An 18,191-nucleotide genomic window follows, 5' to 3' on the forward strand; every position below is an offset into this window, starting at 1 on the left:
CACCCTCGACCCCTACCAGCTACGTCACACACCACAATGAACCTACCCTCGACCCCTACTAGCTACGTCACACACCACAATGAACCCACCCTCGACCCCTACCAGCTACGTCACACACCTCAAGGAACCCACCTCGACCCCTACCAGCTACGTCACACACCACAATGAACCCACCCTCGACAAATACCAGCTACGTCACACACCACAATGAACCCAGCCTCAACCCACTTCCAGCTACATCATACACCACAATGAACCCACCCTCGACCCCTACCAGCTACATCTATCACTACAATGAACCCACCCTCGACCCCCTACCAGCTACATCACACACCACAATGAACCCACCCTCGATCCCTACCAGCTACATCACACACCACAATGAACCCAGCCTCGACCCCCTTCCAGCTACATCACACACCACAATGAACCCACCCTTGAGTCCTACCAGCTACATCACACACCACAATGAACCCAGCCTCGACCCCCTTCCAGCTACATCACACACCACAATGAACCCAGCCTCGACCCCCTTCCAGCTACATCACACACCACAATGAACCCACCCTCGACCCCTACCAGCTACATATATCACTACAATGAACCCACCCTCAACCCCCTACCAGCTACGTTACACACCACAATGATCCCACCCTCGAACCCTACCAGCTACGTCACACACCACAATGAACCCACACACATCCCCTACCAGCTATGTCACACACCACAATGAACCCACACACATCCCCTACCAGCTACGTCACACACCACAATGAACCCACACACATCCCCTACCAGCTACGTCACACACCACAATGAACCCACCTTCGACCCCTACCAGCTACGTCACACACCACAATGAACCCACTCTCGACCCCCTACCAGCTACATCACACACCACAATGAATCCACCCTCGACCCCTACCAGCTACGTCACACACCACAATGAACCCACCCTCGACCCCTACTAGCTACGTCACACACCACAATGAACCCACCCTCGACCCCTACCAGCTACGTCACACACCTCAAGGAACCCACCCTCGACCCCTACCAGCTACGTCACACACCACAATGAACCCACCCTCGACAAATACCAGCTACGTCACACACCACAATGAACCCAGCCTCAACCCACTTCCAGCTACATCATACACCACAATGAACCCACCCTCGACCCCTACCAGCTACATCTATCACTACAATGAACCCACCCTCGACCCCCTACCAGCTACATCACACACCACAATGAACCCACCCTCGATCCCTACCAGCTACATCACACACCACAATGAACCCAGCCTCGACCCCCTTCCAGCTACATCACACACCACAATGAACCCACCCTTGAGTCCTACCAGCTACATCACACACCACAATGAACCCACCTTTGACCCCTACCAGCTACGTCACACACCACAATGAACCCACCCTCCACCCTTACCAGCTACATCACACACCACAATGAATCCACCCTCGACCCCTACCAGCTACATCACACACCACAATGAACTCACCCTCGATCCGTACCAGCTACATCACACACCACAATGAACCCACCCTCGACCCCTACCAGCTACGTCACACACCACAATGAACCCACCCTCGACCCCCTACCAGCTACATCACACACCACAATGAACCCACCCTCGACCCTTACCAGCTACGTCACACACCACAATGAACCCACCCTTGACCCCCTACCAGCTACATCACACACCACAATGAACCCACCCTCGACCCTTACCAGCTACGTCACACACCACAATGAACCCACCCTCGACCCCCTACCAGCTACATCACACACCACAATGAACCCACCCTCGACCCTTACCAGCTACATCACACACCACAATGAACTCACCCTCGAACCGTACCAGCTACATCACACACCACAATGAACCCACCCTCGACCCCTACCAGCTGCGTCACACACCACAATGAACCCACCCTCGACCCTCTACCAGCTACATCTATCATCACAATGAACCCACCCTCGACCCCCTTACCAGCTACGTCACACACCACAATGAACCCACCCTCGACCCCCTACCAGCTACATCACACACCACAATGAACCCACCCTCGACCACTACCAGCTACATCACACACCACAATGAACCCACCCTCGATCCTTACCAGCTCCATCACACACCACATTGAACACACCCCAATGAACCCCTACCAGCTGCGTCACACACCACAATGAACCCACCCTCGACCCCTACTAGCTACGTCACACACCACAATGAACCCACCCTCGACCCTCTACCAGCTACATCTATCACCACAATGAACCCACCCTCGACCCTCTACCAGCTACATCGATCACCACAATGAACCCACCCTCGACCCTCTACCAGCAATGAACCCACCTCGACCCCCTACCAGATCACCACAATGAACCCACCCTCGACCCCTACCAGCTGCGTCACACACCACAATGAACCCACCCTCGACCCCCTACCAGCTACGTCACACACCACAATGAACCCACCCTCGACCCTCTACCAGCTACATCTATCACCACAATGAACCCACCCTCGACCCTCTACCAGCTACATCGATCACCACAATGAACCCACCCTCGACCCTCTACCAGCTACATCGATCACCACAATGAACCCACCCTCGACCCTCTACCAGCTACATCGATCACCACAATGAACCCACCCTCGACCCTCTACCAGCTACATCGATCACCACAATGAACCCACCCTCGACCCTCTACCAGCTACATCGATCACCACAATGAACCCACCCTCGACCTTCTACCAGCTACATCGATCACCACAATGAACCCACCCTCGACCCTCTACCCTCTACCAGCTACATCTACCAGATCACCACAATGAACCCACCCTCGACCCTCTACCAGCTACATCTATCACCACAATGAACCCACCCTCGATCCTCTACCAGCTACATCGATCACCACAATGAACCCACCCTCGACCCTCTACCAGCTACATCGATCACCACAATGAACCCACCCTCGACCCCTACCAGCTGCGTCACACACCACAATGAACCCACCCTCGACCCCTACTAGCTACATCGATCACCACAATGAACCCACCCTCGACCCTCTACCAGCTACATCGATCACCACAATGAACCCACCCTCGACCCTCTACCAGCTACATCGATCACCACAATGAACCCACCCTCGACCCCTACCAGCTACGTCACACACCATGTAGCACGCAGCAACACAAAGGCATTCCTCATTCGGCAACATAAGCATGGGCCCTGACACACACAACACCCCCCTATACACACACCGGCCTGTCTGCCCAGCTCACAGAGGGTGGAGAAGCTTAGCTCACCTCAGGATGGTAGGTAGAACAGGGATAACCAGGCATCCTCACCACAGGTTTCTCTGTGTGGACAGATAACACCTCACACTAGAGGAGTTGTTGGAGCTCTGGATTAAACTTGCTGCTTTGACTGCAGCAGATCTTCTTCAATTGCCATGTAGACTGGGATCGATGTGTTGTGGTGTACAGGCTGAGTAGTGGCTGTTAAATGCAGGGTTTAATAGTATCCATACACTGTGTTGCTTTTTCTAATGAGGGCAGGTGACAGAGAACGTGTTGGATTGCATCATGGCTGCAGGAGCGGTGTTAGCTAAAGGGTGTTAGCTACATTAGCTAGAGCTGTGGCTGTAGAGACAAACAACAGGGAGAGGTGGGGACTGTCATGTGATGTATGTGTTAGGCATAGACACACTCATGTATGTGCATGCTCACACACGCACGTCATACACACACACACACACACACACACACGTGTTATTGCTCTCACTCTCACACACATACAAAGAGACAGTTCCCCTCTCACTCTTACTCACATACAAAGAGACAGTTCCCCTCTCACTCTCACACACATACAAAGAGACAGTCCGCCTCTCACTCTCACACACATACAAAGAGACAGTTCCCCTCTCACTCTCACACACATACAAAGAGACAGTTCCCCTCTCACTCTCACACACATACAAAGAGACATTCCGCCTCTCACTCTCACACACATACAAAGAGACAGTCCCCCGGGGTCTCACTCTCACACACATACAAAGAGACAGTTCCCCCTCTCACTCTCTCCTCGCTCCATCTCCAATCACCAAGCAACAAACCCCTACACCTCCTTCCTCCTACAGAGTTACTGTATCACACACACTCGCACGCACGCACGCACGCACACACACACACACACACATGCGCATGCACGCACACACGCACACCAATCATCTTATGGGAGAACTTCCATTTTTACCAAGAACAGCCTTAAGGACAGAAGAGACATTTTATCGCAGATGAACTGATAGGATCTTGTGCATCAGACACTCAGCCAGAACCAGCCCCAACTGCTGATTCAGAGATATCCCTCACACACACACACACACACACACACACACACACACACACACACCATGCTCCGCCACGGGCGCTGCCTGCCTCCGTACAGGTAGTGTATCCATGGTAGTGAGAGCACTTACTCTTTTAATATCTACGGTATTAAATGCTGGAGGTGACCTCACCGCCATGCTTAAGCAGCCGGGGAACCGTGGAAGGATGTTGGAGTGCTTAATATTTTCATCACACCGCTGATTTAAGCCCCTTAAGTGCTTTGGCAACACTTATTCCATTGTGTTGCCAATGAAGCCCATAACGCATTTGATTTGGACGAGGAACTGGGGGAGAGGGATGGGGACAGCATTGGCTTTCCGCACACTGCGACAAAACACACACGTACATACACACTTGCACACGCACTAGTAGACACACACACACACACAGATGACTGTATCATAATGCGAGAGCATGTCTAATTAAATACATTAGTGTTGTGTGGAATATGAATATGGTTTGTGACAGAGGGAGATTCATCTGAACTGTTCAGGGACTGGAGCAGTGAGGTACTGGTGGGGGCAGTAGCCAACTCACATTTAGTTAGTACAACACAGCATAACACTGTGGAATGTTTTCCTCCCCAGTGGTTTTGCAGTGGGGTGTTTTGGACTTGGTTATGGTGAGTAACTGCATGCTCGACCTGGCCTAGGGGTGGTCAGTAGTATCCTAGTGGTTAGAGAGGTTGAGAGCCAAGGAAAATGGCACCTTGCAATCCAAGGTACCATATGCTGTTGTGCCCTTAAGCAAGGCATGTCTCACTTCCATGCAGTCAAATGTCCTAGCGGCCTCATGGGTGGAATGTTTTTCATATTTTTCAAAATGTCATCATTTAATAAATGTTGTTCTTTTTTTTCACCAAAAAAATCAAGTGTTTCTATGTCAAAAGGTTTTGTTTTAATTCAGTCTTCTGTGATGTATTTAAGGTGTAATATTGGGATTAAAACTCAAAATGGAATACATCTCAACTCTAAATCTGACATGGCACTTCAGTCCATAACCATATGTGTGAGATGTATACTTTTGTTTCTGACCCTGACTTAGCCCACTGCAGTAAAAGGTTAACCCCTGAAATGTCATGTAGAACAAATATACATTTGTGTTATGACAGATGGAGTAGAAAATGACTAGCCTACTGTGTGCAAACCCTGTGATTTCTTAGAGGCATACATGTACAGTGGGGCAAAAAAGTATTTAGTCAGCCACCAATTGTGCAAGTTCTCCCACTTAAAAAGATGAGAGAGGCCTGTAATTTTCATGCTTCTTACGAAGCCACTCCTTCGTTGCCCGTGTGGTGTGTTTGGGATCATTGTCATGCTGAAAGACCCAGCCACGTTTCATCTTCAATGCCCTTGCTGATGGAAGGAGGTTTTCACTCAAAATCTCACGATACATGGCCCCATTCATTCTTTCCTTTACACGGATCAGTCGTCCTGGTCCCTTTGCAGAAAAACAGCCCCAAAGCATGATGTTTCCACCCCCATGCTTCACAGTAGGTATGGTGTTCTTTGGATGCAACTCAGCATTCTTTGTCCTCCAAACACGACGAGTTGAGTTTTTACCAAAAAGTTATATTTTGGTTTCATCTGACCATATGACATTCTCCCAATCATCTTCCGGATCATCCAAATGCTCTCTAGCAAACTTCAGACGGGCCTGGACATGTACTGGCTTAAGCAGGGGGACACGTCTGGCACTGCAGGATTTGAGTCCATGGCGGCGTAGTGTGTTACTGATGGTAGGCTTTGTTACTTTGGTCCCAGCTCTCTGCAGGTCATTCACTAGGTCCCCCTGTGTGGTTCTGGGGTTTTTGCTCACCGTTCTTGTGATCATTTTGACCCCACGGGGTGAGATCTTGCGTGGAGTCCCAGATCGAGGGAGATTATCAGTGGTCTTGTATGTCTTCCATTTCCTAATAATTGCTCCCACAGTTGATTTCTTCAAACCAAGCTGCTTACCTATTGCAGATTCAGTCTTCCCAGCCTGGTGCAGGTCTACAATTTTGTTTCTGGTGTTCTTTGACAGCCCTTTGGTCTTGGCCATAGTGGAGTTTGGAGTGTGACTGTTTGAGGTTGTGGACAGGTGTCTTTTATACTGATAACAAGTTCAAACAGGTGCCATTAATACAGGTAACGAGTGGAGGACAGAGGAGCCTCTTAAAGAAGAAGTTACAGGTCTATGAGAGCCAGAAATCTTGCTTGTTTGTAGGTGACCAAATACTTATTTTCCACCATAATTTGCAAATAAATTCATTAAAAATCCTACAATGTGATTTTCTGGATTTTTTTTCTCATTTTGTCTGTCATAGTTGAAGTGTACCTATGATGAAAATTACAGGCCTCCCATCTTTTTAAGTGGGAGAACTTGCACAATTGGTGGCTGACTAAATACTTTTTTGCCCCACTGTATGTCTCATTAATGTGTTAAAGACTGGGAGAAACAGTGTATTTACAGTCTCATCCAGCACTTACTGACAGTCACAGTCACATGCTCACAATGGCATGAAAACACGAACATGGTACCAAACACACACACACACACTGTTCTAATAACACGCATACAGACACACACACACACACTGTTCTGAGAACATGCATACACACACACACACCCTGTTCTAATAACACGCATACAGACACACACACATACACTGTTCTAATAACACGCATACAGACACACACACATACACTGTTCTAATAACACGCATACAGACACACACACACACACTGTTCTGAGAACATGCATACACACACACACACTGTTCTGAGAACATGCATACAGACACACACACTGTTCTAATAACACGCATACAGACACACACACACACACACTGTTCTGAGAACATGCATACAGACACACACACTGTTCTAATAACACGCATACAGACACACACACACACACACACACACACACACACACTGTTCTGAGAACATGCATACAGACACACACACACTGTTCTAATAACACGCACACACACACACACTGTTCTGAGAACATGCATACAGACACACACACTGTTCTAATAACACGCATAAAGACAGCCTTTAGGGAGGAGGTCAGAGACCTGGCCGGGTGGTGCCAGAATAACAACCTATCCCTCAACGTAACCAAGACTTAAGGAGATGATTGTAGACTACAGGAAAAGGAGGACTGAGCACGCCCCCATTCTCATCGTCGGGGCTGTAGTGGAGCAGGTTGAGAGCTTCAAGTTCCTTGGTGTCCACATCAACAAACACACCAAGACAGTCGTGAAGAGGACATGACAAAGCCTATTCCCCCTCAGGAAACTAAAAAGATTTGGCATGGGTCCTCAGATCCTCAAAAGGTTCTACAACTGCAACATTGAGAGCATCCTGACTGGTTGTATCACTACCTGGCAACTGCTCAACCTCCGACTGCAAGGCACTACAGAGGGTAGTGCGGACGGCCCAGTACATCATTGGGGCTAAGCTGCCTGCCGTCCAGGACCTCTACACCAGGCAGTGTCAGAGGAAAGCCCTAAAAATTGTCAAAGACCCCAGCCACCCCAGTCATAGACTGTTCTCTCTACTACCGCATGGCAAGCAGGACCGGAGTGCCAAGTCTAGGACCAAAAGGCATCTCAACAGCTTTTACCCTCAAGCCATAAGGACTCCTGAACAGGTAATCAAATGGCTACCCGGACTCGCTACTTTTATAGCCTCGCTACTGTATATAGCCTGTCTTTTTACTGTTGTTTTAATTCTACACCTGTTGTATTCGGCGCGCGTGACAAATTAACGTAATTAACGTACAGACACACACACTGTTCTGATAATATTCATACACACTGTTCTGATAATATACAGTGCCTTGCGAAAGTATTCGGCCCCCTTGAACTTTGCGACCTTTTGCCACATTTCAGGCTTCAAACATAAAGATATAAAACTGTATTTTTTTGTGAAGAATCAACAACAAGTGGGACACAATCATGAAGTGGAACGACATTTATTGGATATTTCAAACTTTTTTAACAAATCAAAAACTGAAAAATTGGGCGTGCAAAATGATTCAGCCCCCTTAAGTTAACACTTTGTAGCGCCACCTTTTGCTGCGATTACAGCGCCACCTTTTGCTGCGATTACAGCTGTAAGTCGCTTGGGGTATGTCTCTATCAGTTTTGCATATCGAGAGACTGACATTTTTTCCCATTCCTTGCAAAACAGCTCGAGCTCAGTGAGGTTGGATGGAGAGCATTTGTGAACAGCAGTTTTCAGTTCTTTCCACAGATTCTCGATTGGATTCAGGTCTGGACTTTGACTTGGCCATTCTAACACCTGGATATGTTTATTTTTGAACCATTCCATTGAGATTTTGCTTTATGTTTTGGATCATTGTCTTGTTGGAAGACAAATCTCCATCCCAGTCTCAGGTCTTTTGCAGAATCCATCAGGTTTTCTTCCAGAATGGTCCTGTATTTGGCTCCATCCATCTTCCCATCAATTTGAACCATCTTCCCTGTCCCTGCTGAAGAAAATCAGGCCCAAACCATGATGCTGCCACCACCATGTTTGACAGTGGGGATGGTATGTTCAGGGTGATGAGCTGTGTTGCTTTTACGCCAAACATAACGTTTTGCATTGTTGCCAAAAAGTTCAATTTTGGTTTCATCTGACCAGAGCACCTTCTTCCACATGTTTGTGTGTCTCCCAGGTGGTTTGTGGCAAACTTTAAATGACACTTTTTATGGATATCTTTAAGAAATGGCTTTCTTCTTGCCACTCTTCCATAAAGGCCAGATTTGTGCAATATACGACTGATTGTTGTCCTATGGACAGAGTCTCCCACCTCAGCTGTAGATCTCTGCAGTTCATCCAGAGTGATCATGGGCCTCTTGGCTGCATCTCTGATCAGTCTTCTCCTTGTATGAGCTGAAAGTTTAGAGGGACGGCCAGGTCTTGGTAGATTTGCAGTGGTCTGATACTCCTTCCATTTCAATATTATCGCTTGCACAGTGCTCCTTGGGATGTTTAAAGCTTGGGAAATCTTTTTGTATCCAAATCCGGTTTTAAACTTCTTCACAACAGTATCTCGGACCTGCCTGGTGTGTTCCTTGTTCTTCATGATGCTCTCTGCGCTTTTAACGGACCTCTGAGACTATCACAGTGCAGGTGCATTTATACGGAGCCTTGATTACACACAGGTGGATTGTATTTATCATCATTAGTCATTTAGGTCAGCATTGGATCATTCAGAGATCCTCACTGAACTTCTGGAGAGAGTTTGCTGCACTGAAAGTAAAGGGGCTGAATAATTTTGCACGCCCAATTTTTCAGTTTTTGATTTGTTAAAAAAGTTTGAAATATCCAATAAATGTCGTTCCACTTCATGATTGTGTCCCACTTGTTGTTGATTCTTCACAAAAAAATACAGTTTTACATCTTTATGTTTGAAGCCTGAAATGTGACAAAAGGTCGCAAAGTTCAAGGGGGCCGAATACTTTCGCAAGGCACTGTACATACACACTGTTCTAAAAACATGCATACAGACACACACACTGTTCTGATAATATAAATACACACTGTTCTGAGAACATGCTTACAGACACACACACTGTTCTGATAACATACATACACACTGTTCTGAAAACACGCATACAGACACACACACTGTTCTAATAACACGCATACAGACACACACACTGCTCTGATAATATGCATACAGACACACACAGACACACACACTGTTATAAAAACACGCATACAGACACACACACTGTTCTAATAACATGCATACAGACACACACTGTTCTAATAACATGCATACAGACACACACACACACTGTTCTAATAACATGCATACAGACACACACACACTGTTCTAATAACACACATACAGACACACACACACTGTTCTAATAACACGCATACAGACACACACACTGTTCTGATAATATGCATACAGACACACACACACACACACACTGTTCTGATAATATGCATACAGACACACACAGACACACACACTGTTCTAAAAACACGCGTACAGACACACACACACACACACACTCTTCTAATAACATGCATACAGACACACACACTGTTCTAATAACATGCATACAGACACACACACACACACTGTTCTAATAACATGCATACAGACACACACACACTGTTCTAATAACATGCATACAGACACACACACACTGTTCTAATAACATGCATACAGACACACACACACTGTTCTAATAACATGCATACAGACACACACACTGTTCTGAGAACATGCATACAGACACACACACACTGTTCTAATAACATGCATACAGACACACACACACTGTTCTAATAACATGCATACAGACACACACACAATGTTCTAATAACATGCATACAGACACACACACAATGTTCTAATAACACACATACAGACACACACACACTGTTCTAATAACACGCATACAGACACACACACACTGTTCTAATAACACACATACAGACACACACACTGTTCTAATAACATGCATACAGACACACACACTGTTCTGAGAACATACAGACACACACACTGTTCTGAGAACACGCATACAGACACACACACTGTTCTGAGAACACACATACAGACACACACACTTCTGAGAACACGCATACAGACACACACACTTCTGAGAACACGCATACAGACACACACACTGATCTGAGAACACGCATACAGACACACACACTGTTCTGAGAACACGCATACAGACACACACACTGTTCTGAGAACACGCATACAGACACACACACTGTTCTGAGAACACATACAGACACACACACTGTTCTGAGAACACACATACAGACACACACACTGTTTTGAGAACACACATACAGACACACACACTGTTCTGAGAACACGCATACAGACACACACACTGTTCTGAGAACACGCATACAGACACACACACTTCTGAGAACACGCATACAGACACACACACTGATCTGAGAACACGCATACAGACACACACACTGTTCTGAGAACACGCATACAGACACACACACTGTTCTGAGAACACGCATACAGACACACACACTGTTCTGAGAACACATACAGACACACACACTGTTCTGAGAACACACATACAGACACACACACTGTTCTGAGAACACACATACAGACACACACACTGTTCTGAGAACACGCATACAGACACACACACTGTTCTGAGAACACAGATACAGACACACTGTTCTGAGAACACACATACAGACACACTGTTCTGAGAACACACATACAGACACACTGTTCTGAGAACACACATACAGACACACACACTTGCAGCCATTATGGACTGTCTTAATACAGCAGCTATAATACAGGTCATTGGACAAAGAGGACCTCTATATGAGGCCTCTGTTTGTCTCTCTTCCTCTCTGTCTCTCTTGTCTCAACTGAGGGATTGTAGGGGAAGAAGGCCTTGCCACTAAACATCCTTAACAGACCCAGCTATATACCCTGTCTGAATGGGCTGCTGGGCGGTTACAGACATAGCCACTGTTCCCTGACCTGAAAGACAGTCATTGTCGCATCCACACCCCAAACCTTCACAAAATAACTAAAATGCTAAATATGCATCAGCGGACTAACACACACACACTTACACACACTGATAGAGAGTGGAAGCAGGCAGGCTGTGGGAGGAGAACAGGGGTTATATAAACCAGACACAGACGGACAGATAGACAGCTGACACTACTCTGGGATATACTGAACATATACTGAACATATACTGAACATATACTGAATGACAGAGGGGAAGAGGAGGAGGAAGAGGAAACGACCAGAAACTAAAGCACTGTCCCACTATATTGACCTGACTGAGGATAGAGAGAGAGAGGGGACGACAAGATAACAAAACAACCACAACGAGAGAGGGGGATGAGACAAGAAGAGAAAACACGGAATCTACTTTGTTTGGATCAGAGGGACAATATCCTTTCCGAGCTACAACGACAGAGAGCACAGAGAAATTTCCTTGGTGTCAGGTTCTGGTGTGGTTGCTGTTAGGGACTTGGAGGTTCCATGCTACTTCAGTGCCATTGACAGTGCCAGGGCCCACAGTGCGGTAGTGGTAGCATTGACTGGCTAATTGCAGACAGAAGGCAGAGGACTTTGTAGCAATCTGGGGATGATACCGCTGTTCTCCTCAATCGGACAGTGTTCAGCGAGGTGTGTGCTACTGCAGGTCACCCTCAGTAAGTTATACGCTCTCCGGGCCGGGCCCTCGCCTCTGCTGCATTAGGAGCCGCCAATCAGAACCAACAACCAACTCCACACGGACCGCAGCAGCTGAACTGAGCTCACTGACAGAGCGAGTAGTGAACACGAGACTCAACACAGGGACTGAACATAGTGACTGGAAGCAGCCGTGTGCAGCAGAGAGAGACATTGTGATCCTGTATAAACATACAGAGGGAGGACATACATACACGTTACATCTCTACAGTGGGACGGATAGAGAGAGAGAGAGATGTAGCCTATAGAGTAATGCTATACATGTGATCCTGTAGGGTGTTTATATCACACAGGGAGACTGTAGTCATTTGTAAAGCAGTTACCATCACAGTTGGAGACGGTGATGTGTGATAGTGAACCGTGGGAGACAATTTAGCTGATGACGTGTTTGTGTTGTCAAAAGTATCGTGTGTGGGGATGGAGCCCCGAGTTGAGAGATATGGGTACAGAAACAGTATAATGACTTGTTTCAGATGGTTTACTCCGATGTGTCTGTCTGGCTGATGTAGAGTAAAGATATTGGTTTTTTTGGTGTTGGGATTCTGGTCTGTGGTTTGCCATTTGAGTGGTTCTAGCCTGTTGGTTTGTATCATTGCTTTGCTCCATTGATTTGATGTTTAGTTATGTAGTCCAACACAGCAGAGCAGCTCTGTTGGCAGACAGTCATTTGGCTAGTTGTGTGCTGATAGTTCGTAGCAACGTTGTAAGACATTCTAGATCGACGCTGTGGTGATGTTAGATCGGTGGTGTTTTATCAAAAGACTGCAGCTCTGAAGAAACGTGAGTGTTGTGTACTGGTAAAACCCCGGCTTTGTTGTGTGTCACTGCAGCCCTAGCTGTGCTCTGCTGTGCTCTGCTGTGCTCTGCTCTGTTGTACGGTGCCTGTGTCCTGGGTCACAGAGGAAGCATTGATCAGACAGCTACTGAGGCTCAATACACAATGAGGCCTGGCCCGAGATCTCTCCTCCCAACCCCCCTCTCCCTCTCCCTGCGTGCCCTGCTGCTGCTCTGCCTTGCGCGTAAGTCACACACACATGCGCGTGCACACCACACACATGCGCAATGGACGTTCAATGTGCATTCACTGAAAATCTACGTACTGTACATTCACACATACACACGATGACACACACTAACTTACATACAGATGGAGGATCTTCATTTCATCACGCTGTTGCAGAACTTTCCTGCCAAGCTGGATAGTGGGTGTATTTGAGCTTTGGAAAGGCTTCTGAAGTTTGTCATTTCTACTTTGAAATTTCAGGCTTGATTTTCCCTCACAAAAAATGTATCACCCCCTACAAAAATATCCATTCATTTACAATCCACATAATAATTCACATTTCCTGTTGCTGTAGGATTTCCCTGCTGTAGCAAACTGGCTCACATGTAAGACCCTACATCTGTACAAACACTGACTCACCTCACTACATCAAGCTAGATTATCTTTCTCCATCTTTCACCTCTCAGTGGGATAATTGTTGCCAACTTGTGAAAATGGGAAGATCGGGAGACTTAATAAATGTCATGTAAAATGGAGAAAAGCTATAGATGTGACAATTCACATAGGGACAGAAAGATAGAGTGGACTGAGAGAAAAGCAGAGTGTGAATGAACTTACCAATCTCTGATTTAGGTGTGAATTTCCAATGAGCATTATGTATGAGCAGAGTGCTATAGAGAGGAGGGATACACCCGTGGGACTGTAGGACTGGGGAAATGTGGAAACACAAACCAGGATGGAGGAGTACAGTTAAAAGAGGCGAGAGAGAGAGAGAGATATAAGTCTCCCGATCTTCCCATTATCACGTGTTGGCCACAATTATCCCAGAGAGAGAGAGATCACACCCTCTGAGAGCCTTCTGAAGTACACCACAAAATAAACTTTGACCAGAGGAGATAGAGAGAAAGAGAGACAGACTGGTAGAGGGATGGAAAGAGTGAGAAAAAGGAAGATAAGCAAGAGGGAGGGACAGAAAGACAATGAGCCCAGGAATCAGGAGAGCCGGAGAGCCAGTGTTTCCTGGGCTCACTGTCTTTCTGGATCACTGTGGGCAGGAGAGCCAGTGTTTCCCCTGTCTTTGATCTATGATTAGGATCACTGTGGGCAGGAGAGCCAGTGTTTCCCCTGTCTTTGATCTATGATTAGGATCATGGGCAGGAGAGCCAGTGTTTCCCCGATCTTTGATCTATGATTAGGATCACTGTGGGCAGGAGAGCCAGTGTTTCCCCGGTCTTTGATCTATGTTTAGGATCACTGTGGGCAGGAGAGCCAGTGTTTCCCCTGTCTTTGATCTATGATTAGGATCACTGTGGGCAGGAGAGCCAGTGTTTCCCCTGTCTTTGATCTATGATTTAGGATCACTGTGGGCAGGAGAGCCAGTGTTTCCCCTGTCTTTGATCTATGATTAGGATCACTGGGCAGGAGAGCCAGTGTTTCCCCTGTCTTTGATCTATGATTTCACTGGGCAGGAGAGCCAGTGTTTCCCCTGTCTTTGATCTATGATTAGGATCACTGGGCAGGAGAGCCAGTGTTTCCCCTGTCTTTGATCTATGATTAGGATCACTGGGCAGGAGAGCCAGTGTTTCCCCTGTCTTTGATCTATGATTAGGATCACTGGGCAGGAGAGCCAGTGTTTCCCCTGTCTTTGATCTATGATTAGGATCACTGGTAGCACCACTGATACCATGAATAGATCCTGTCATCATTCTATTTGGGCTCAAGCAGCGTATTAATATGCAGAGATGTTCTGTAAATAACCATGGCTGCAACGCGTCCACTTCCTCCAAGCCAATCAAAATCTGGATTGCCGAATTTGCATATTGGATCTACACAGGGACATTTAGTGGCATGGGATGGTGGGAGGGAGGGAATAGATGACAGTAGAAGAGTGAGAGAATGAGGAAGAGGGATGGAAAGAGAGAGAGAATTAGTTTTTAGCCTCGGCAAGTAGGCTGGGTTATATAATTCCTGCCAATGAAGCAGTTTTGGGTGAGCAGTGAGCAGGAGGAGGGAGACTGGCCAGGTAGAGGGATTGATGCGGGGGGGGTTAAGACTCTCTCCTCTTGGCCGCTGTGAATCTCCAGCGTGGTATCAACGTGTAACGTGTACATTTTCCTTAAGCTGCCCTTGTTTTGTGTGGCAGTCGTCGCCAGAACAGTGTTGGGCTGTGACGGCTCGTCATAAACACCATGGCTAACCAGCTTTAGCTGTTTAGAGGGACTGCATACACACTGGTGGAAAACAGAGAGAGGTAAAGAGAGAAGGGATTGGAAGAGAGGGAGATGAGATGAGCGGAGTGGTAGAGAGAGATGAGATGAGCGGAGTGGTAGAGAGATGAGATGAGCGGAGTGGTAGAGAGAGAGATGAGATGAACGTAGTGGTAGAGAGAGATGAGATGAGCAGAGTGGTAGAGAGAGATGAGATGAGCAGAGTGGTAGAGAGATGAGATGAGCGGAGTGGTAGAGAGAGATGAGATGAGCAGAGTGGTAGAGAGAGAGATGAGATGAGCGGAGTGGTAGAGAGAGAGATGAGATGAGCGGAGTGGTAGAGAGAGAGGGAATGGGGTCATGGAAATATGTTGAAGGTCATAAAGAACATGAAGGTCAAAACATAGCTTTGAGAAGGATGGGAAGGATGAACAGGGATGTGAGATGAGGTAGAGAAGGGAGGAGCAGTGAGAAGAGAGGAGTGTAATGAGGAAGAGTGGATGTGTGAGAAAGAGAGAGAGAGAGAAATACACAAAGGGGTACATAATTCTGCTGTTAACTCAGAGGGGTGTTGTGAGAGAGAGTGAGAGAGAAAGAGAGAGAGAGTGAGAGAGGATTAGAGGAAAAGAGAAGGCCTGAGATGAGAGAGGAAAATCAGACATTTCTTCCAACATTCTTCCAATTTCATCTGTTTGTCCTCATGTCCTCTCTCTCAATCCCTCTCCCTCTCTCCCCCTTTCTCCCTGTCCTGGACAAAACAGGATGATTATACTGCAGACTTGAGCTGCAGAACAAATCACATTTAGTGATGGAGAGTGTGGAGATAGAACCATGCGGGAATGAGAGATACCCCCTGAGTCAGAGAGAGAGGCAGACAGACAGAGAGAGTCTTTCCTTCTAGTCTTGCAGAATAGAAGGAAAGTATCACAAGTTTAGAGGCTAGATGAAGGAAAAGAGACATGGATAGAGGGATGCAAGTAAAAGAGAGTGAATATGCACAGAGAGGAAGAATGAGAGATGAAGGTATAGAAGGGGCATGGGGGAGTAGTACAGGGAGAAGGTGAGGGAAAGAGGGAGTAGGTGAAAAGGAAGAGGGAGGTGAGATTAGAGGAGAATAGAATACAGCAGGGGGAAATGATGAGCTCTAAGGACCAACAGGAGGGAGGGAGCGAGGGAGAGAGAGAGAGAGAAGAGAACAGAATGGGACCAATAAGCAACCTGAGATTTTTTTTGTTTATTTGACTTTTGTTTATTATCTAGTTCACTTGCTTTGGCAATGTAAGCATATGTTTCTCATGCCGATATAGCCCCTTAAATTGAAGAGAGAGAGAGAGAGAGGGGAAGAAAAGAGGGTTAGGGAGAGCGAACAGAGCTAGGTAATGAAAAAGAGAAGAAGCTAGATTGTAAAGGATTATGTATTATTTATAGTTGAGCCTTTTTTTGTGGATTTGATTGGCAGTGTTAGAATCCTGGGAGAGATGAGGGATAATTTTAGACCAGAAAGAGAGAGAGAAGAGGGAGGAGAAGAGGGAAAATAATCTTATTCTGTCAGCTTTTTCACTGATGCAGAGGCAGCACACCCTGCAAAACTCACTGGTTTACCTGAAGCAAACGCTCTCTGACAAGCTTAAACACAGACAAATGAATTTCCGTATGCAGCTAATCATAGCTAACCACACACACACACACACACACACACACACACACACACACACAGACACAGTATAGGGATTTGAATGTGTTGTCAACCCATTTAACTGGTAAAAAATTCACTTTCGTTGGGAAAGACAGCTGTTTTCTTGACTTGTTGTGTAGCCTATCTAGACTCAACCTCATGTGAAGTCCCTCTGGCTGCCTGCTAGCCTATCTCTCCTGTCTTGTTATTGACCTGGAGGGGGTGTGTGTGTGTGTGTGTGTGTGTGTGGGTCTTGAAGTCTCCATGGCGATAACTCAGTCCACTAATCCTACAGTAAACTACACGCTGAGCCATTCTAGGATTTACTGAGACCCCTCCGTCTTCATACACCTATGCTGTGCTCCCAACTACCCACCCTCCTCTAACCCTCCTTTTAACTCAGCTTCACCTTGGGAACCATTTAGGATGCCCCGGATACGACCTTGTTTATTTATACCTATGTTTTATTTATTTATTTGTTTGTTTATGCATTTTTAAATGATTGGTTGCCTGAGTGTTGTGTAGCTAGCATAAATAAATGCACCTTTTCAGAGCCGTGGAGAGAGTGGAGGGGAGCTCTGATCAGGGCCTTTCATTGCAATGAAACACTGCCCCCACTTGGCCAAAAGGGGAACTGACAATAGTATCTTGTTTTATTTATC

The 18,191-nt window shown here is 46.6% G+C and overlaps 1 protein-coding gene across 4 annotated transcripts in view; it reads left to right on the plus strand.

Moving 5' to 3' along the window:
• The window catches only part of LOC112235404 (cell adhesion molecule 4), a 239,746-nt gene that overhangs the window by 187,477 nt on the left and 34,078 nt on the right, over positions 1-18,191 (plus strand). The window contains exon 1 of one of the 4 annotated variants that reach the window (XM_042304893.1): positions 12,083-13,663. The exons of 1 other annotated variant lie outside the window; for it this stretch is intronic. In XM_042304893.1, the coding sequence (XP_042160827.1) occupies positions 13,585-13,663 (79 nt within the window). In that variant the 5' untranslated portion in view covers positions 12,083-13,584. Of the gene's footprint in view, positions 1-12,082; positions 13,664-18,191 lie in introns of those variants that run through there. 2 more of the 4 variants (XM_042304891.1, XM_042304894.1) reach the window with 2 other exon arrangements.

Source organism: Oncorhynchus tshawytscha, linkage group LG23 (genome assembly GCF_018296145.1).
Source record: "Oncorhynchus tshawytscha isolate Ot180627B linkage group LG23, Otsh_v2.0, whole genome shotgun sequence".
NCBI lineage: Eukaryota > Metazoa > Chordata > Actinopteri > Salmoniformes > Salmonidae > Oncorhynchus > Oncorhynchus tshawytscha.